This window comes from Nicrophorus vespilloides, unplaced genomic scaffold, assembly GCF_001412225.1.
Source record: "Nicrophorus vespilloides isolate i.1.1-1 unplaced genomic scaffold, Nicve_v1.0, whole genome shotgun sequence".
Lineage (NCBI taxonomy): Eukaryota > Metazoa > Arthropoda > Insecta > Coleoptera > Silphidae > Nicrophorus > Nicrophorus vespilloides.
Genome location: NW_017098171.1, coordinates 63287 through 84761, shown reverse-complemented (window position 1 = coordinate 84761; position 21475 = coordinate 63287). Strand labels below are relative to the sequence as shown.

Sequence of the window (21475 nt, the reverse complement as noted above, 5' to 3'; positions counted from 1 at the left end):
AGTTTATGCTTTAGAATTTTTTTTGCTGATATGTAAAATCTATAGAATCAACAGAAGTTTAAATCTACCAATTCAAACGATAGTTTTTGTAAAACGGATGTAAATATTTCTGTAAAACTCAGGAATATTACAAGATAGATTGTAAAACATTTTTCTAGTAAAAGAATATTAATCAAATGCTTAAGTAATTATGCAAGAAATATTCAAATTAAATAAGTTTTAAATATGTTTTTTATTTGTAATAAATGTAACTATAAAGTAAATGAAGCATTGCTTATAAATAGTAATCTTTTATTTAACATTAAAAAGAATTTCATTAGGAATAATAATTATCAATAACAGAAAACATGTTTTTACTTAGAAGAGCAAAATGGAAAGCACCTGAACTATTTAAATATAACCTTATGTGACCTCTTATTTTCTATTTATGTGTAGTACAAGGAATACTTGATTCTGTGTTAATTTATGAGAAATACAACTATTTAAATGATCCAAGAATTCATGGAATTATGTTAGAGTAAAGTGCAATAAATGGCGTGACTTAAATTTAAATCAGTAACGCCTATGTAGCATTGGTTGCCTACGGAGGATGTAAATGACTTTGTAGATTACAGCAGGGAATGCAGAGCCCACGGAACTAAGAGAGGTTAGTCAAGGTTAATGGAGATAAATCTATACTGTAGTATCATATGGTTTATTTGAAATACCACATGAGAATAGAAACATTATAAATGCAGATCTTAGGCTACAAACTAAATAAAATAGCGCCAAATATTTTTTTTTGTTCATTTTTGTAATTTTTCTTTTTTACTTAACGTAATCACATTTCTACTGGAAAAAAACGATACACCGAAGTAGTTACAGAGGAATGATTGATTGCATTTCTTACATATTATTTTTGTTTTAAATTGTAGCATTTTTTGGGATGTAATTAGTGTGGGTGTACCGGCGTTTTTTTGTTTGTTGTTGTTTTATAAGTATGTAGGTAAATTAAAAAAACAAGAAGTTTTTTTTCTTTTGTTGTTTTTGTTTAAAGAAAGATGTACGAAAGAATTGTAGTTTGTTGCTTAAAGTTGTCCACAGTTGGAGACGACGATCTTTTTGGAGGTCTTGCCGGACTGCGTGCCCCAGCCCTCGATCTTCTTGACGACGTCCATGCCCTCAACGACGGCACCGAAGACGACGTGCTTGTTGTCCAACCAGGTAGTCTTGACAGTAGTGATGAAGAACTGGGAGCCGTTGGTGTCTGGGCCAGCGTTGGCCATGGACATGACACCGGGACCGGTGTGCTTCAGCGTGAAGTTCTCATCCTCGAATTTGTTGCCGTAGATGGACTTTCCGCCGGTGCCGTTGTGGTTGGTGAAGTCTCCTCCTTGGCACATGAAGTTGGGGATGACACGGTGGAAGGTGGATCCCTTGTAGCCGTAGCCCTTCTCGCCGGTGCACAAGGCGCGGAAGTTCTCGGCAGTCTTTGGGACGACGTCGGACCTCAGCTGTTTCGGGAAAAAAAAAGAAGACACACGGAATGAGACGCGTTGCTTGGTGCTGTTGCCAAGGTAAGCTGCTGCTGCACGGAATCGAGTCGCCTTTGGAATGGTAATAATTGCCGGAAGCAAACAACAGGAGAAAAATTTATAGGTGTTTCAATGGATGACTAATCATAATTATAAATGAACATGGGATAAAAAGATGCCGGTTTCTTGTTGAAATGCTAAAGGATGTCCAGGAAATTCTTTTATCATGGGTAATTTTCCTATGTTGAAGGTCATAGATGCGGATAACCGTAACTTTCCGGGCGGTGTTGGGTTACCGGCGAGTTCCAGCAAGCATGGCAGCAATCAGAGGGGGACAAGGCTATGATGCGGCGTTTTCGCCCAACCTCAATCTTCTCGATTCTCTGCACTTACCTCGATGACGATCCTGCCCACCGACTGATTATCGGCGGTCATATCGAAAAACACCTTTGGCAAACCCATATTTTTGGAGAATTGACGGATCAGAGAAACACTCGACTGTGCACTTAACGTGGATCCACAACTGAATGCGGTCTGGAAAGTGAGAGAGCCTGCCTTACGGTAAAGAGCGAAGAGTGCCATGACTACGGAAATGACAACACTAATCAATTGACGGCGCGCTACTGCTACTCCACAAACTCCGAACGAACCTTATCTCCATATACCATAAAAAAATATGTACATATATTCTATTTATACAATTCATTTTCGTTCTTCGACCTATTACGAAACCAAGAACCTCCAATCCATCCCAGCATCCACATGCAACAGAGAACCTAAATCAAACCAAATCCCAATAAAACCAAAAGAAAACATTTTCTAAACGCATATAAAATCAATCCAAACACAAAATTGCAAATTATCCAAATGGAATCTGATAGGAAATCTCGATTCGAGCAAAGAATTTCGAAATTCGCGCCTAAACCGTATACCGTAACATCCTTTTGACTAGCGTAGTCCTCTACACCCCACTCTCTCCGTCTCTTTCAACTGCGATTCCTTCAACCGTCGCTTTTTTCTTTACAATAATATTTCCTGTCAATATTTGCTCAGCAAATGGATAAACCTATGCATTTACAATGATTTTTATTTTTAAATTACATCAATAAAATTAACATAAACATGTTTATTTTCGGGGAGCACTAACAGAAGCAATAATTGTCTTTTTTTGCTCCTTTAACTTTTTCTTTTTTGGTAACGATCTTCGCATTATGTACGTTTGGTTGCGGTGCGCTGGAATCCCGATGGAAAATTCCATCGACCTTCTAAAATTATCTCCTCCACATTTCGTTTATTTAAGGACATGAGGCGGACGCCTCCATTTATGATGCATGAATTAACGTGGGCCTCACGATTAGATTTAAATTTGCATACAGAAAAAGACACTCTTTGCATAATTATTATCATCGTTTGCATGAGTAATCGTTATGAACGATATTGTCAATATTATTTATACATTCTTGCTTCGTATTAACATCTTACTCAGCAATACTCTTTACTTTCACAAATTATTATAAACAATTGACAATTCCATTACGATGATTTGCATCAAAGCATTCCAGATAATTAGTAATACTCAACGTAAATTTATCATTTTTATTCCACATAATTCGAAATGATGAGACGACATATTTAATCCTTAGATTTCAGACTCGCCGGAATTGTTTACAAAACACTTCAAACACTGAAGTAAACAAATATAAATAATTTAATTAATTTTATCGAAAGCTATGATTCAAACAGTCAAAACCATTATTTTTCATCTTATTTCAAATAGAATCTTACTCAGATCCCCGTAAAAGAAATGTAATATGAAATTAGTAAATATTAAAAAATGTAACATTAAATCTGACACATTTACAAGAACCTAAAATCAACTAAAATTCTGCTAAATATTTAATACTAAGTTCATAACATCCTGCTAAATTATTAAATTACAACTAAATGACAAATCTACGAAAATAACAAGTTTTTTTTATTAAGATTAAAGTCATCATCTATCTAATAACTATGATATAAATATGTTATTTATATTTGTTTTATGTGTAATACTCTTATTCATTAATAAATATTTATTGACTAATCCCTCATATTTCAATACATCGAATAAGAAATATTAAACGTGAAAAATAAACTATAGTATAAATTAAAAACGAGAACAAGGTGTAAGTTTTCAATATTTTTACTAACATAAAAAAAACGAATACTAAATCAATAAATATCATTCGATAATAGTTGTATAATTAGTAGCTTTAATTGATTAGTTACGTTATGTATCTTGTATTTTGACTATAGTCTCATTAAAATTGGTTTGAATAATTTATTATTGAATCTGTTTTGGTAGAATTTTTAGATGATCTAAAAGTATAAGACTTTCAGTTGATAAAGTTATCAAATTTGTATTGAATTGTAACGATTTATTGAAATTATCATTATTATTTTACTGGCAAGTATCTTTGTTTATTTCTTATTTGGTCGGAAACAATTATCTGTAATTATTCGATAATTTCAATATGTGTTTATATATTTTATGCCTTTTATCGTCTGATTGCATAATTCAAATTATAAACAATCAATGTTGCAATGATATGAGCATTAACTCAACGTCCACACGTCAACAAAGACTTCATTTATAATTAGATAAAAATAATTAATGTATAAATAAAATTGTAATTGTGTCTAAATATTAATTATTTCTATAAATATACATGTCATATTGTCTAGAATGCTTAAAAAAAAACGACGTCCGTGACATTTAAATCGATTATAGAACTTGGAGCACCACTGATTCATCGACGTTCATTTTCAGGTCCCATAAATTAAGAAGCTAGTGCAATACTTGGCGTTTCCTGTTCCTGATTGAACACTCATCTAACGTGTAATTAAAAACAAGTGTGTGTGTATCTTTCTGTCATTGAAAACAATCATGTTTTTTTGTAGCGAAATAAATTGCTCATTAGATCTGCTAAAAGTCAACGTAATTAGTATTATCGCCTCAAGTATTTTTATGTTTTATTTGTAATCGCAAGTAAAGTGCATGATTTATTGCTATTATCTATAAAGAAGTTGTTATCTGTTTTTAAACTGTTACTGTTTATAAAAGAATAATGTTTATTGCATAAGTATAAACAGAACGAATGTACACTATTATGTACACTTGATTGAAGTTTTTCAACTCTACAAGGATAAATAATTATATTTTACTGTTTGGATGAAATGCCCAAAAAATTGGACAAATAAAATTAAATAATTGTTAAATATGTGCAAATCTAAATCAATATATTTAGGTCAAATTTGTAGTATATAAATACAATTTATTATTTCGTCCAATCATTTATCTTATGACTGCTGCAATATTTGTGTTCATACATTAAAAATGTTGTTTTCAACACGAAAAATCTATATTTCGATTGGATAGATTCAGAATTTAAGCATGTTGTTTACTACTTCTAGTTGAGGTGTTCTATGGATTTTTCATATGTTGGATGTAAAATAGTGATTCTTGTATATTTATGATAGTTACTGAAAAACTAAATACAAATATTTTGTATTTGATCAATAAAAAATATTTGTCAATTAGAACATTGGGGTTTTTAAATAGATTCGCTAAAAAAAATAAAATTTCAAACATAAAAATATTCAAAAGTTTCATATTATTGTTAAGATATAATGTAAATAAATAAATAAGTTATGTTCCAAGTTGATGTGTTAATAGTTATATAAGCTATTTTATGAGCAGGAATGTGCGTTGGGAAAGAGTTTTAAAGGATATAGCAAGTTGGGTTGTCTATGTATTAGATGAGCGTTGACGAAGGTATCCAAGGAGCGCGCGTCGTCGTGCAGCTGTCGGTGGGTGCCCTCTTGCGCTTCAGTTACAATTTACGTAACTCGTCAGTGGTGATAATAATAGTAATAAACAGAAGTAGAGAAAGGAGTGTGAGTGGGTGCACTGCTAATTGAATAGAACAATAATAACAAAAGCAGCATCAACGATGAACAACATGGGGCCGTACGGGACCGCCAAGAACGCTCCATGGACGCGGGGCGGCGGCGGTGGAGGTGGCGGAGGCGGCGCCCCGAACCTCGTCGGACAGACGAACGCTCTGCAGCAGCAGATCATCAGCCAGGGCGGCCTCAGCTCGATGAACACAAGTGGCATAGTGCCTTTCCAGCAACAGCAAGTCTTCCAAAATGTTGGCATGCAGCAGCAGAACCTGGGCTTGGGGTTACAGCAGATGGCCAACCCTGCTGTAGGACTGGGTACGCAGCTCACCTCAAACCAGCTTTTCCAGCAGGTGGGCGCTGTGACCTATCCGAGTCCAAGGAACCTGAATGCATCTGCTTTCCAGAGCCAGCAATCTGTGAACTCAGTGCCTCAGTCAGCAAACAACACCAGTACAAAGCAAAGGTTCTTTACAGGTACAGTGACAACTGTCCACGACAATTTCGGTTTTGTCGATGAGGATGTGTTCTTCCAGACAACAGCTTGTGGCAAAGGCCAGAGAACACCAATGGTTGGAGACAGGGTCTTAGTGGAAGCATCATACAACTCTACAATGCCCTTTAAATGGAATGCCACCAGAATTCAAGTTCTGCCCATGGGAAATCCTCCTGCCCCATCAAGGAATAATTCTAATAAGAGTTTCAACACAAATCAAAGCAGCAACAATTCGTATAACGCTGTGCCTCCCCCGAACGAGGGGAGCAACGGTAACTTTAATCGAAGTCGTCCGAAAGCTGCTGCCGGCGGTAGAGGCAGAGAGCGTTCCAGAGATAGAGAACGTGATGATGAGGAAATCGATAGGAAGAAACGCAGGGAGGAACGATTGCGAGAGCGCGAAAAGGATGACAAAAAGTCACCTTTGAGGAGAAGATCAAGGAGCCCAAAGAATAGGAGACGCTCCAGAATTGTACCGAGATACATGGTGCAGATCCCTAAGATAGCGTTAGATCTGTACGTTCGTTCATTGCGAATTATATTTAGCATGTGTAATAAAAATCGTTTGTTTTTTTATTTATAGTGTATCAGCTGATGTTTTGGAAACTCGACACCGGTATTCCAATTTGTACATACCATCGGACTTCTTTTGTAGTCAATTTCGTTGGATGGATGCTTTCCCAGCAGACAAACCCTTCACTTTAAACAAACCATGCTCCTTTCATATTATGCATAAGGATGTAGATCCTGTCTTGGAAAATGAATCAGTCTTGGAGCCTCCAGATGCTGACTATTTGTTCTCAGCTAAAGTAAGTATATTAAATCCACAATGATTTAATCAAAATCATGATCATATAAATATAAACTAATCATCATTAGTATTATTTATCATAACTCAATACTTAGTTCAAATTATTACTATGTTCAAATAAAACAAGAATTTTAATTAATGAAGAATTTGCCATTTTAGTACTGTATAAATTGCAATTTCAAATGAATGAATAAGAATAATTAAACAATTTTCTTAGGTAATGCTTATGAGCGTTCCGGGCATGGATGAGATGTACCAGAAATGCTGTGCAATGGCTGAAGACAAGGATCGGAGGGACAGAGATAGCGAGGAAAGGGATTACATCCATCCAACGAGATTAATTAATTTTTTGGTTGGTTTGCGGGGCAAGAATGAAACGATGGCTATTGGTGGACCGTGGAGCGCATCTTTGGATGGCGAGAATCCAGACAAGGATCCAAGCGTGCTCATCAAGACTGCTATCAGGACCTGTAAAGCTCTGACCGGCATCGACCTGTCCAACTGTACGAAATGGTGAGTGATCGCTTGACTAACGTTTGAGGCTTTGGCGATGAACATTCGTGAATTATTTGGTGGCACCTATTTTATTTATTTATTTATTTCTTCTGAACTTATGTTTTCTTCTGATTTCATTATTATTATTTTTTGTTCCGTTCGTTTGTTTTGTTTTTCGTTTGTGTACATATTATATATATATATATTCATTAGTCTATCTTCGATAGTTTGTCTTTAGGTTTGATTTTTACAGAGTTTGGAGTAGGCGTAAGTAGGCGGGTGATGAATTGCGCGTGTTTCCGGCAATTAGAGAGAGGTCTTATGTCTTTTATGTGTTCTGAATAGGTACCGCTTCGTGGAGCTTTACTACCGGCGAGGCGACAGCAGCCACAAGGGCAGACCCATGGCTGCCCGCGTGGAAACGGTGGTCCTCTTTCTTCCGGATGTTTGGAGCTGTTTAGCCACCAGATTGGAGTGGGATTCCTTGCAACTTAACTACAGCAAGCAGCTCGAGCGAAAGCTGACGAGAGCCGCCGACCAGGAGCCACCAGATGAGGCGCACCTAAGCGACGAAAAGGCACCTAACTTTTTATTTTTATTTCTTTACACATATCTGCGATCTATATACATGTGTCTGCTGCATACAAATTCCATAAACATATACATCTATATAAACATATATATATACACACTCATGTATTGCGCATACGGGTGGTATATGCACGACGAAATCATAGTATAGGATAGGTATTTGGGAGCCGGGCCGCAAATTCCCGAGCGAGACAATTGCCAATTCGGCAATTTCCGGATTTTTCTAAATGTCTCTTCTCCGCATCTATATCAACAACAACAACCTTTGTCCATCTTATTATTTCCTTCAACCCTCCCCCTTATTGTTTATTTCTCTTTTTTTACTCTTTACGCAGTCTGTGCGTCATTATTCTTTTTATTGGCGATGTACTAATGATTGTAATTCTATTGTTCTTGTTCTTGGTGAGAATGGAACCTTTGTGTGGATGTGTATGTTAGTATCCCATTAAGTTCTTTATTTCTTGTTTTAAATTATTATTTTTTGAAACTCATTCGCTTTCGGAAACCACCCGTTAATATGTCTGTTGTTTCCTGTGACAGGAAGAGGAGGTATCCAACGAGAACAAGTTGGAGCCAACCCATTACTCGCAGCTTGATCCAAAGTCAATGGGCATCATGGAGATGCGTAAAGAGCTGAAAGCAAGGTCCATCAACTGTGTAGGACTGATTAAATCTCAATTGGTTGCAAAGCTCAACAAAGCAATTAAATCTGAATCAGCTAAATCAGATGATGGCAAGGAGGTCAACGAAGACGAAGCTTGCGAGGAAAAGAAAAATGAGGTACTAAATAATATTAATGAATTAGTTATTACCTAACATATTTGGATTAATTCTTAAATTAATTAATATAGATGGCAGAAAAGAGCCATGGACAATAATCCAATAGTGTTAAAACTATTTAAATTATTGCTAACTATAATCAATATTTTGGATTTATGCTAGTACCATGTTTTTAATTGAATATTTTTGTTGCAATTGAAGGAAGAAGAAAAGAAAATTGATGCAAAGGAGAAGCAGCAACTTGAGAAGAGATACAATTTACCGGAGCAGCAGCACATCATCGTGCATCCTTCGCGCACAGCGAAATCTGGCAAATTCGATTGTACCGTAATGTCGTTATCGTTGCTCTTGGATTACCGTCCGGAAGATACTAAAGAGCATTCGTTCGAGGTCTCGCTATTTGCTGAGTTGTTTAACGAAATGCTGATGAGAGATTTCGGTTTTAACATATACAGGGCTCTGTACGAATTACCGGATAAACCACGCGACAAGGAGGATAAGAAAGCGAACAAAAAGGACGACGATAAGAAAAGGGACGATGATGATAAAGGTAAAGATGACAAGAAGAACGAAGACCGAAAGAGCGTGGATAAGAAAAAGAAAGAGGAAAATGAAAGCGAGGAAGATGAGTTGGATGATGATGAAGATAAGGACAAGAAGAAGGAGAAGAAAAAGAAGGAACGCGTGAAGATGTTCACCAAAGACAAGCATCTCCTTTTATCGTTCATATACTTTGACCAGACCCATTGCGGTTATATTTTTGAAAAGGATATCGAGGATTTGCTGTATACGTTGGGTTTGAATCTTTCAAGAGCGCAGGTCAGGAAGCTGGTGGGTAAAGTGATTACTAGGGATTCGCTGCATTACAGGAAGCTCACAGACAAACCCAAGGATGAGGGTTTTATTGTTATCGATGACACGGACAGAGAATCCAACATCGAAGAATTGGCAGTGGGGAATAAAATGCTTTTGCCAATATTCAACGATGGTCCACGAAATAAAAAGCTTAAATTGGATAGTTCAGAAGCCTGCACTTTGGATGAAGGTGCGTCTACTTGAATTATTGAAATCATTCAGCATTATTGTATTATTTTGTATTCCTTAGGTTTGGTGATGTTCAGAGGAGCTTTGGTGGACGTGGAAAAGCTGATGGCGCAGTTGGAGAGAAGCGACAAAGCGCGAATTGATACAGAGACTCGCATGATAGACCTGAAATCAGAAAACATCAAATTGCTGGATAAGAACAACAAGTGCAATGCTAACATCAAAAACTTGAACACCGACTTGAAGGATTACAAGGAAAAACTGAAGATTGCTGAAGACTCTCTACATCGGACAAATGTACTACCTAAACACATCTTAAATGGCTTTATTTAACTCCTATATTTGTTACAGGCTTGTGCCAAATTATTCCAGACGACTCTCGTCGAGATCCTGGACAAAATCGATCCGGTGTTGAACAGCACCGTCAATAATACCAAAGAGGAAAACGTAAAGAAGGATGAGCCGAAGAGTCGGTGGGAGAAGGACAGTAAAGAAGTGAAAATTGAGTCGATCGAAATCGACTCCGGGGAAGATAAAGTTGAATCAAATTCATCATAGTGTTTGATTCTTGTGTGCATTTTTTTGTTCTTTAAGTTTTAGTACAATTACTCTCTATATTTTTTTTTTCTGATTATATTATCAAATTGATAAAAGTGTATGTACGTGTTATAATAATTATTTTTCTGTAATTTTCGATTCGAATGATGGGCATTTTTTGTTAATGTTTAATTAAACAATTGATTTTTATGAAAGTGAAGCTTCTTTTATGTCTGGTTCGTATACAACTGCTTGAAAACTATATTACATACAATGTTTTTATGTTCCACATGGCAATGACGTGGAAATTAAACTTCCTGACATGGCAATAATCGAGAGTTGATTGTTGTTGTTGATATTATTATTTTTAAGATTTTGTGCATTCAGAAATGCATGTTTCATTTGTCGTTTGGAATCGTCTATATATTTAATAAAACCAAACGCAGATGCTAAAAATACAAATCGATTTTTATATCTACATGCATCTGTCACATCCCAATTCTTAACTCATATTCTTAAGTGGTAACATGTTTTCTGGTCCTTGTCCTCATGACATTATATCATTATATACATAAACATACATGCTATGGATTTAGTAAACTACAATTTATAGTTTTTACACCAGACATAATTGCAAAGAGAACAGGGTATTAGTCTTGGAACTTCATCCAAAGAAACCTAACAGTAAGTATCAATCAAAAGGTTGTAAGATGTCCAATAATGCAAATAAGCCCCTTTAGAGGATTAGACGCATGATTCCGCATCCGCACATCCAATTATATTCTTCAAAATTTCACTAAAATACCAGAAAATAATATGATTTATTAGAATTACTGTCATATTTTTTCAAATAACGTTAACATTTGTGTCAAACTATACTTTTTAATATAAATATTAAAACTTTGTCAATGAAGTTTTCTAATGTTTATATATACATTTATCGAGAATTAGATATGTTTATATATGATATTGTGGATTTTAAATTGAAAACATAATGATCAAATTGCCAATAAAACTATTTGTTAATCGGTTTTAACATGATATTACAACATTTAAATGTAGAGATAAAATGAATCAAATCAGTTGTTATGTCAATGATTATAAATGAAAATGAAACGTAAAAGTGATTTAAAATTATTTGCCTATTAAATTGCGTAATAGTAAATTAAATGAGATATAAAATTGTTTGAAAATCGAATAATGTAAAATTAGAGTATTTAAAGCGAATGGTATTGTTGATGTTTTTCAATCTTCGAGCAATTCTGAGTTCAGCCTGCAAAACTCCTCCATATCCATAATGTTGGTGATCGGATTAACCTGGTTATCTCTTGAAAACCAGCACTTGTCGGCAATCATCTGAAAGATCGGTTCATTAAATAAATGAAGTTAAATTGGTCGGAAATTGGTAATTTACCTGCGTTTGGGGGACAGCGTTTCCGTACCAATTGAGGATAACCGAATGGGTAAAGTAGGTGTCCTTGAGTGTGATCATCGCGCGTCTGAAAATAGCTGCGTCGGAGTGGTCGAAGAATTCCACGGTCACGGAATACCGGGCCCATTTGGAGGCGGCGTAAACGCATACGCGGCGGACGTTTTTCGCGATGGCTTTGATCCTCGCCTCTACGTATAGAAGGGAATACCGATTCGCGTTCAGATTACCTAAAGTTTACAGGATTAGTTATGGATAGGGATCGATGGATGCGAGGAGCGGACCGACCTAGGAACACGATGTTGTTATTGATTGACCTGGTGACCCGTAACTTCGATTTCGGCCCGATCCTGTAGCCCTGCAGCTGGTGCAAAGCCGTTCGCGCGGCTTCCACGCTAACGAATTTTACGAACGCGTAGCCCCGATTCTGCTCCGAAAACGTGTAAAACATCTTCGTGGTGTAGATCGCGCCGATTTTAGACACGATCGGAATCAAATTCGTCTCCCGAAAGTATTTCGGAATATTGCCTGTACATATCCAAACAGATTTACTAATGCTGAACTTAACAACTCATGTCTTTATGAACACCTAATATTTATGAAAAATTACATGTTTTAACAGGGACAATACCAGGACATAATTGATTATCATTCATGATTAGAATGAATTGGAGTATATAATTTAATTCATTCTAATAACTAATTAAAGAACAGTATTAACACACATAGTAAATTATGGCTATATTTAAAAAAATCTTAATTTCTAATTAATAATAATTCTAACAGTATTAGTAATAGTCACTATTTATCCTTTTGAATCAGACATCTTCGTGCACTGCATTTCATTCTCTACTGTCCTATTAATTTCATCCCTTTCCTGTATTTTTTTGAAAATTATATTAATGTCCCACTTGGCATGTTCAAAACGTGGTACAATGCGTGTCCCACTGCCTCTGCCACTGATATAAATCTCTTTTTTAATAATAATAAATTGATATAAATCTCTTTTTTGCTCTATTTCTACCCTTTCCCCTTTACGGCTTATCGACCCCTTAGTAAAATTGATTATGCTTGATTAATAATAACATTTTGCAATTAATAGATGGCGCTTTCGAGTTGACGGCCATATGTAGACAACCGGATATACTCACATATAAAGATTTCGTGTTCGTAGTTGGGTTCCTTGATATTCCTATATTCTTCGTTCATCGGCGGACCAACGACCACTTGCCCCTTATTCTTGTTTTCCTTGTACATCAAGTTGTCAATAACGATGAAAATCGAACAATTGTTGTTCTCTGCAATTAAAATTGTTTTATAAATAAAAACTTACATATCGTTACAAATATGTTTTTTATAACAAAACTCACCATCATATTTTTCAATTCGCTGAATAGAATTCATGATTTCGCCTTTGGACACGAACAAAGCAAAAACGTACCTTCCTCGAAAACACTTCAAACCTGAATGCGATTTTTCATTGTTCTTCGTTATTTTAACGGTTATTGTTATTCATTTGTTTTAGCTAACAACTTTATAAAAAAATATCCATTTTTTATTTATCGCTTTTAATTATATAAAAATATGTGCATTTAACGTATTTTAATTAATTTTATCTCATAATATTAAGTTTTTCAATATCAATATAGAAATAGTTACTTTATTTAATTAATTAATAACTTTTGAATTTAAATTTTCATTCATATGGTTGGTAAAATAAGCAATGAAATAAAAGAAGTCCGTTACTTCCTAAAATAATATTTTTTTTACTCATTTTTACTAAAACTACACTCTATACTTTTTTAATATTTCTTATTGATGCCCATTGATGCCTGTATCATAAAAATCCAATACAAAATAAGATCCAATTGAAAAAAAACCGATAAACACCAGTAGACAGAGCAATCTTATTCAATAGCCGCAGTTGCCTTTGCCCTACGAAAAATATTGTTTGGATGTCCTGTATAATCTTAAATCGGATGTCTACTATAATCTTAAATCGGCCCTGCCAGTGGTATTGAATGAAAAAAATCTTATACAGTGGAACATCGCTTAACGACGTTTCACATAACAAGTGACGATGACAAGAGAAGTCCCGGATTGCGCGCATGCTACATCATTTTTAAAACTTTTGTACATATATTATGTGTATGTTTCAGTATACGAGTAACAATCCGGAAAATTTGGAACGGATTAAACTCGTTAAGCGAGGTTCCACTGTACTTAAATTACTATGATATGATTGTCATTTAATATTGCTAACATTGGAGCCCAACATTATAATTTATATTTTTTAGAGTTCGTTAGGGAACTTACGAGTTCTTTAAAGTTTGTGGCCAAAAAATACGTGAGAAAATATGAAAAAGTAAATTTTGCTTGCTTTTCTCATGTAGACATGAAATATTCTGTTAGAAGTTTTTTTATTAGTTCCAACCAATTCTTCAATGGTTTGGTCTACAAATTCATAGTTTACTAATCGAAGATGATTTGAATGTGCTTTGAAGACTTCAAATACCAAATAAAAATAATGTTATGGGTGTTTAATATAATAATGTATTTACTGAAATATAAAACATTTGAATAGTATTTTACACGAATCGAACAAATTTCAAATAGAAAAAAAATATATAGAAAATTCGCAAAATGAATGAAACCAAAAATCTCGATTGCTTATATTTACAATTCAAAACAATCCAATAACATTACAACTGCGCTCGCCCCTAATCGTCGTGGTCGTCGTAATAATAATCGCCAAGTCGTCGTCTCCGTACACTTCTAACTTAATTATAAGTTCTGTTTAAGTCTACGTAAAATATAGAAAGTACTATCGTCTATATTTATTTGTATAATAAATAATATAAATATAATTTATACATCATATCAAATATACGTTTCGAAGAAAAAAAATATTAAAGTAAAAACAAACAAAAAAAAATATATATAATGTACAAATTCAAGACGGACCCCGCGTTTCCGTCGCCGAAGCCGCGGCGGACTGGAAACAAATGTTTTGATACAATAAATATATGTATATAATATAATAAAATGTATCTCTTGTAAAAATCAGGAAGAACGAGTTTAACTAAATATTTTAAGGTACAAATAAAAATAAAAAATATATGTTAATAATAGTACAAAATAATAATAATATTGAAATTAAACGTTCAACTGCCAAACCAAAAAATAAAAATAATGTAAAATTGGAAAGAAGAAGCCTTTCTCTTTTATTTTGCTCTCGTTTTGTGTGTTTGTGTCTGTGGTGTCTCGTGTTTTTTTACGTCGCTTAAAATAATAGTAACAATATATATTTATTAATAATTCCCTAAGAAACAATTGTACAAACCGGGCGTCGCCTCGACCGCCGCCACAATATGTTTAATGTGTTATCGAGAAACTGAGATCCATGCATTCCCTACTGTACGTGGTTGCAGTAGTGGCGGTCTCCTGCGGCTCCGGAGGTTTGTCGCAGTCCTCCAGGAACTTGATCACCTTCTCGGTCGCCTTGATGGCGCACACGCTGGACGCCTCCGTCGAAGCAGTAAGATTCATGAAGTTGAAGAACTTCTTCAGCAGTTCCACCATTACCGAGAAGTTGTTGTCCTTCAGGAACTTCCGCACGATCAGCTTGTTCTCCTCGCTATCCATTATGAGGTAGCCGAGCAGAAGTACCAGATACGACGCTAAGAATGTGAACTCCATATGCGTACCCGCCTTTTGCAGCACTGAAACATAGCCGCAGGCAAATCGTTATTATAGAAATACTGAAGCGATTGATGATATAATTACGTTTTGCAACAGTCTCTTCGATGAATTCTTCATTTGTTTTCGGTTGGGTGGCCGCTTCGCCATCCTTTTCTCCGTCCAGGATTGCATCCGTGCGCTTCTCCGCAACCCGCGCGCATTCCTCCCATTGGTGAAATTGTACAATTAAAGCTTCTACTGCAGTCTTATCACCTACACCAAACGAAAAAAAAGATTTAGCAACTATGAACAACAAAATTATACTTATTGTAAAAAAAACAAAAGAAAAACTGTAATTGACATTTAAATAGTTGTACCACATTCTTCTCATTGTAGTCATAAGCACGCAGAATATAGATCAAGAATAGGTCACGTTCAAGAAGGTCAAAACCATTATCCCAGTGTAAAGTATGGGCCAATAAGTAACCTTAATTAAATCCACTTTATAAAGATTGATTTTAAATTATCATTGGCTAATTGTGAAGAAATAAAAAAACTACTATGTATAAATTAAGTATGGTTTATAACTTACATGGAAATATACTTTCGAATTCTGCTGGAGCCTTCGCGCCAATCAGCAGCTTTTTGTTGCAATCGTTGTCTTGTATCAAGTTGATCAATAACATAAGTACCTACGTCAAAGAAATGAAAATTAGATTTATCAAATCATGTATTCGTCGGAGGACTCACCAAAACTCCTAGCTCGAATTTCTTTTGATCCGGTATATAATGAGGCACTTGCAGCAGAAGATGCAGACTGGCGTCGATGATACCTGGCCTCTCTCCAATCAGTGTACTACCCATGGCTAAAAATAAATGAACAATGATAAATATTACTCTATAAAATACCTAGGTGATATGATTTACATTGCTTGTTGAAGTGGTGGGTCAGATTAATCAGCACTTTCAAAGTGACGAGCAGGGCTTCTCTAATCACAGCTCCAGCCGACTCCTTGTCCGTTATATCTGTGACAGGATAAAGCGGGATCTCGGAATCGCAGAGCCTGTACAACTTCACTAATGTGTCTAGCAGAATTCCATTTTTATATTTTAACAGGTACGTTTGGTTTTCCTCATTGTTATGCGTGACCTGAAACACATCGTATGAGATCATTAAATTCTCTCTTTAAAATTTAATTTCTGTGGTTTGACTATATCGAAATAAGCATATATAGAAAATTGATACCACAAATCTATAAAAATTCGCATTTACTTGTGTCAAAACATCGAGCTTTGATAGAACTCATCCATCAATTGTAAATCTTAAAGGTTGTATATATAAGTTTACAATATCATTTGATTATATCACATAGATTTTAGGATAGTAGAACTTACGTTTTCTAAAACTCGCAAACATCTATCCACTTTGCGCAATTTATCGAGAAGCGCATCAGTCCAGGAAACGACGTAGTCGGAAACTTGACGACAGCACTCGCATATCGTCTTCATAATGTGTTCCAACCCGCCAAGCTCCCTCAATTCCTCCTTGAACCACTCTCCGGCTCTCTTCGATGTCAGACTGAGCAACGTCTCCATCGCGAGTTGTCCAACGGTGATGTTGTCCAAATTCAGGTGCATCGCTTGTCCCTGACTCTGAACTTCTGCGCACAGCTCACGCACCTTCTGCTTGTTCTTCTCGAGTTGCGCCGTGCTCAGACCGCACACGTCCAATGCCTGCTGATAGCTCACATCTGATTCCAGCAAGTTTAGCATCAATTCCAAACAATCCCTATCTAAATCCATGTTCAGACGATCCTGACTCAACACGAACATCACAGTAGCCGTACATAATCCTAAACTCTGAAACGGATGGTTTATAATACGCCTTACGATAAATATTAACCATATAAATTACTTGATCCCTAGTCGCATCGTGTAACGCCTTGAAGAACTTCCCCACAGTACCATGAGCCCTAACGTGCATTCTAAATGCAGGTGCCATACACTTTGATGCCAAAGTAATAGCAGAAAGGCACCTGGTGCTAATGGGGTTGTTGTCCTGCAGCGCATCCAGAATGTATTCAACGTCGTCGTTGAACTCCTGGAACTCGCCGATCTCCTGCATTTGATGGGCCTTCTTAACGTTTCTCACTACCGTGTAATACTAATAACAAATAATATAACCGTCAGCATATCATTAATTCACTCTTTGTAAAGAAACTTACTCCTTTATCACTCTTGGTGCACTTCACACTGGTAACGCTGGAATCATCATCCACCTCCTTTACAACCATCATTAGGGGGTCATCCTTAAAGCACTCATCGTCGTCGTAGACGGACGCACTCGCGGTCTCACTAGTCGTCGTACCTTCACCAGTCTTCTGAATCACGTCCTTATTATCATCACTCCACTTGTGTTTATACAACTTCTCCCTCCGCTTCTTCGTACTATCGGCAACTAAACTGCGACTCTTGAAGATGCTGCCTTTCTTCTTGGAGATCACCAACTTCACAGGCACCGGATTCTCTGGTTTCTCCAAGATCTTATCCAGGATTTCCTCTTTGTGATCCTCGATCGTCGCTGGTTTCTTGTTTGGACTCTTCTGGGATCTCGTTTCGCGCATAGTCGGCACCTCTGCTTCATCGCTGTCCGAGCCCGTCGACCATTCGTCCTCCAATTTACCTAAAACGACAATGAATTTATAAAATGTATCACTTGGAAAGATCATCTTTATACTAACCGCTCGCTGAATTAGTTTGCTCCTCGACTTGTTCTAAGTTATTCAGATTACTCGCAGGCTCTTCAATAGCGGCCGGAACTTCTTCAGGTTCATCTTCTTCCTCTTCTTCTTCGTCCTCCTCGAGGGGTTGTTCGTCCATAACTGGAGCTTGATGGATTTCCTTGGAAATCGATTCTATACTCTCCTCCATCATTTCAACCTCTTCATCTTGCATTTCCTCCTGCTGCTCCTCCTCTGACTCATGTTGTTCCTGATCTACATCTTCATTTACCTCTTGGTTATTTGTAATAGAGAAGGTGTCTATGTGCATCTCTTCATCGAACTCTGATTCGTGGACAGGAGATGAGTCACCAGGTTCCTTCTCTTTATATATTTTATCGTCGGCGAATAGTTCGTTATCATCTTTGATCGTGGTCTCATCCATTTGCTCTGTAGTCTCTCTCGGGGGTAAATCGATGTTGGGAGACTCATTCTCGACGTTCTGGGACTGATCAAAATTGCCCAACAAATTATCGTACATGGCCTTACGCTCCACTTCGTACTTCTCCGCTGGTATGTACTGTGGTGAGAGGTCTGTATCGTTCCTGGGTGAAGTGAATAATGAGAACGAGTCGATGGCGGTGTCGGCAGTGGCGGGGCTGCTGCTGGGATCCTGCTGCATGCTCCGCCTCGTGGACCTGGTGATCCTGCCGTGACTAGGTGACTTCTGTGAAGAATCTCGCAGCGCTCTCGGTGAAGTTACGGTGGATGTTGAGGGTACAGGCGTGGAGGAAGGAGTGGGCGTGCTCTCAGACTCATCAGAATCACTGACCAATTGTGATTTACCACGATATATGCGTAACACTATTGGAGGTTTCTCTGCTCGCTTGTTGTTCGCTGTCAATACGGCTTTCTCGTTCGGTGATTTCGATCCGAAGAACCGCTTCGACGTAGATTTCGGCGACTTCTCCACCCTAGCCTTCTTGCTTGGATTCCCATACGACACATCCGACCGCTCGTTGTAAGTTTGTTGAGGCTCCGGATTGTCAGAGTTTCTGCTCTTGAAGAACTTCTTGGGCTTCGGCACGCTGGTCTCCTGGATAACTGGAGCAGCTGCTGCCTTTTCATTTTCATGACTTAAACCTAAAACAAAAGTAATTTATTTATTATAAAACCTTTTTACTAGAGTTACCATAAACACTCATGTTACTATCCTTGATTTTAATCTAATCCTAGATCAACTAGATTTATAACTAATTCATTTTTAACTATTCTTCATTAGAGTCGATCGAAAAATCGATACGCCATGTTTTTGTTTGTTTAATGTACAGTAGATATTTTCAATTATTCATTTATTTATTTGCTTTGCTCGTTTATTATCGTATATATTCGTCAAACAAATAAACATTATTATTATACATGCAGTAATAAGTGCATATGTTATATAATTGCAGTTAAATAACATTTACTAATTACAATAAACAGTCTAAACTCTTAAGTGCATTTTCCTGTTACATCCAGTACAGAATAATTCTCTATGCATATTCGTTATTGGTCTAGTAATTAGAAACTTGTAATTAACATACCGTGTACATACAAGGCTATAAACTAACGAACCTAAGTAAACTTTGTTCTTGCAATAAAGTTTGAACAAACATTTATATTAGCGATTACATAAAATCTCACTAACGATTAGATTTAACATTGATTTTAAATCTTAATTGAAGAATCTCTTGAAAGCACATAGGCAGCATAAATTGAGGTTAAAAAAAAACATGAAATAGATAAATGATTTGTTTTAACATAATATTAAACAATTTCTAGTTAATTTCAATCAGTGTTCTCATTTACATAAATATTGATATTTCTAATTATTGATTTGTTTAATAAAACAATTTTCATAACAAATTTGTTATGAATAAGTAACTTTTTGATTTACACGGTTTTCTCCGGAACTTATGTACTGTGTATAATAGATGTATTTAAATTATTTTGTTCATTTACACTTTCATAACAAATATATGATTTTTTATGGAAATATTAGATATGTTTATTCTTTAAATAAAGTAAAATTTCGTTTACATATTAAAATGAATATTATGAACATATTTAATTAAATAATACTTAGATAAAATGAAAATATTCTATAATTCAAATCAGCAAAATGACTAATTGGAAACTTATGATTAATCTTTAAATGAATGTTTTCAAGATCAAGCCAAATGAGTTCATTTCTTAATATAATGTCCATATGTAGGACATTTAAAAATAAATCAATCTTTTTATATAAAGTACTAAGTTTTATATTATTGGTATTAATAATTTAGATAATAATTTCCTTCATTCTAATTGTACTAAAAGTATATTACTTTCAGCAAGTTGATGTAATGATAAAATAAATGTACGCTTACCATTGATAGTTCTAATACTGGTGAAAGATGTAATGCCCCATTTGCCAACAGTTCCTGTGGATCGAGCAGCCGAGGGCCTGTTACTATTCTCTTTAAACAGACTATCAAATTGGAAACTGGCATTGTGGTAATTCCCCCGACGGTATTTACCATAACCTCTAGACATGACTGATAGCTAAAACAGAGGTAAGAAAATTGTAAAATAAATTGTTATGTTGTACAATTAAATGGTGTACAGGCAATCACTTATGTAAACACCTCATAATTGGGTCTAAATTGGATAAATAAACACCTATTAGTGGACTCGTGAGGAAAAAAAATATGGTGCGTTAGTAATAAGTGCAACTGCTACAGTATCATCATTTAAATGAAACAATAACAAACATGTTGCGTTCCATTTATTTTATTTATTTTTTTTGGCTCCCGATCGAATCTCGGCGGGCTGAAGCTAGGCCCGCGGGCCGCAGCTGCGAGGTGTCCGACCGCGTGGAATCTCTGTGCTCACTTACTTTTTATGTGACATTAAATCATAATTAAAGATTTACTGGTGTTCATAAGTTATGATGGGCTCTCGCCATTTTCACTGTATAGATATGAGGGAAACGATGATGGACAGTGGATGAAAATCTAGATGCCGGCGATGATCATTTAAGCATTTCCTTCGTGGACCGACACTCGAACATCCTGGAAGGTCCTCCCAGTGGAGAGCGCGAACGGATTTTCTCGATCGCGAAAGTTTTTCCACCGATATTTTTCTCGAGTTGTCAAATGGAATTTCACGTTATAAACACGCTAGTAAATAATGGCTACGATTCCAGTCAGTGTCGCCACAACACGTTCGATGGTTTCCGTGTGGTCTCCTCGCACGACCTAAAACTTAACAAAACTTAATACAAAATAATCACTCAACATTCATCAGAATTACATAAACCACCTTATTCTTGATGACCCTCACACAGCAACATGATTGGAACAATTAAATAATACTACAATCTCCACATGAATCTTCAAAGTATTAACACTA

General features: G+C 36.0%; 3 protein-coding genes across 5 annotated transcripts; 1 reads left to right on the top strand and 2 right to left on the bottom strand.

Annotated features, from left to right (window-relative positions):
- Positions 1-678: 678 nt before the first annotated feature.
- Positions 679-2117, bottom strand: LOC108561794 (peptidyl-prolyl cis-trans isomerase-like). Its single transcript, XM_017919863.1, has 2 exons — positions 1908-2117; positions 679-1493 (listed from the first exon to the last, which is right to left on the bottom strand). Exons 1-2 carry the CDS (start codon positions 2094-2096, stop codon positions 1068-1070), a joined length of 615 nt encoding a protein of 204 aa, XP_017775352.1. The 5' UTR covers positions 2097-2117; the 3' UTR covers positions 679-1067.
- A 3196-nt stretch (positions 2118-5313) lies between these two features.
- LOC108561793 (cell division cycle and apoptosis regulator protein 1-like) lies at positions 5314-10297 on the top strand. Its single transcript, XM_017919862.1, has 8 exons — positions 5314-6468; positions 6536-6761; positions 6981-7276; positions 7604-7835; positions 8390-8629; positions 8831-9674; positions 9735-9970; positions 10025-10297. Exons 1-8 carry the CDS (start codon positions 5507-5509, stop codon positions 10229-10231), a joined length of 3243 nt encoding a protein of 1080 aa, XP_017775351.1. The 5' UTR covers positions 5314-5506; the 3' UTR covers positions 10232-10297.
- A 4592-nt stretch (positions 10298-14889) lies between these two features.
- LOC108561789 (protein wings apart-like) lies at positions 14890-21465 on the bottom strand. Of its 3 annotated transcripts, none has more exons than XM_017919858.1 (12): positions 21377-21465; positions 20961-21321; positions 20452-20626; positions 18062-19183; positions 17546-18003; positions 17236-17484; positions 16716-17180; positions 16248-16470; positions 16071-16186; positions 15913-16012; positions 15426-15593; positions 14890-15361 (listed from the first exon to the last, which is right to left on the bottom strand). In XM_017919858.1, exons 3-12 carry the CDS (start codon positions 20615-20617, stop codon positions 15015-15017), a joined length of 3414 nt encoding a protein of 1137 aa, XP_017775347.1. In that variant the 5' UTR covers positions 20618-20626; positions 20961-21321; positions 21377-21465; the 3' UTR covers positions 14890-15014. The 3 variants fall into 3 exon arrangements, with proteins under 3 accessions (XP_017775347.1, XP_017775346.1, XP_017775345.1); XM_017919857.1 differs by having other exon boundaries at positions 20961-21337; positions 21377-21450; XM_017919856.1 differs by lacking the exons at positions 20961-21321; positions 21377-21465 and adding an exon at positions 20688-20760.
- Between the last annotated feature and the right edge of the window lie 10 nt (positions 21466-21475).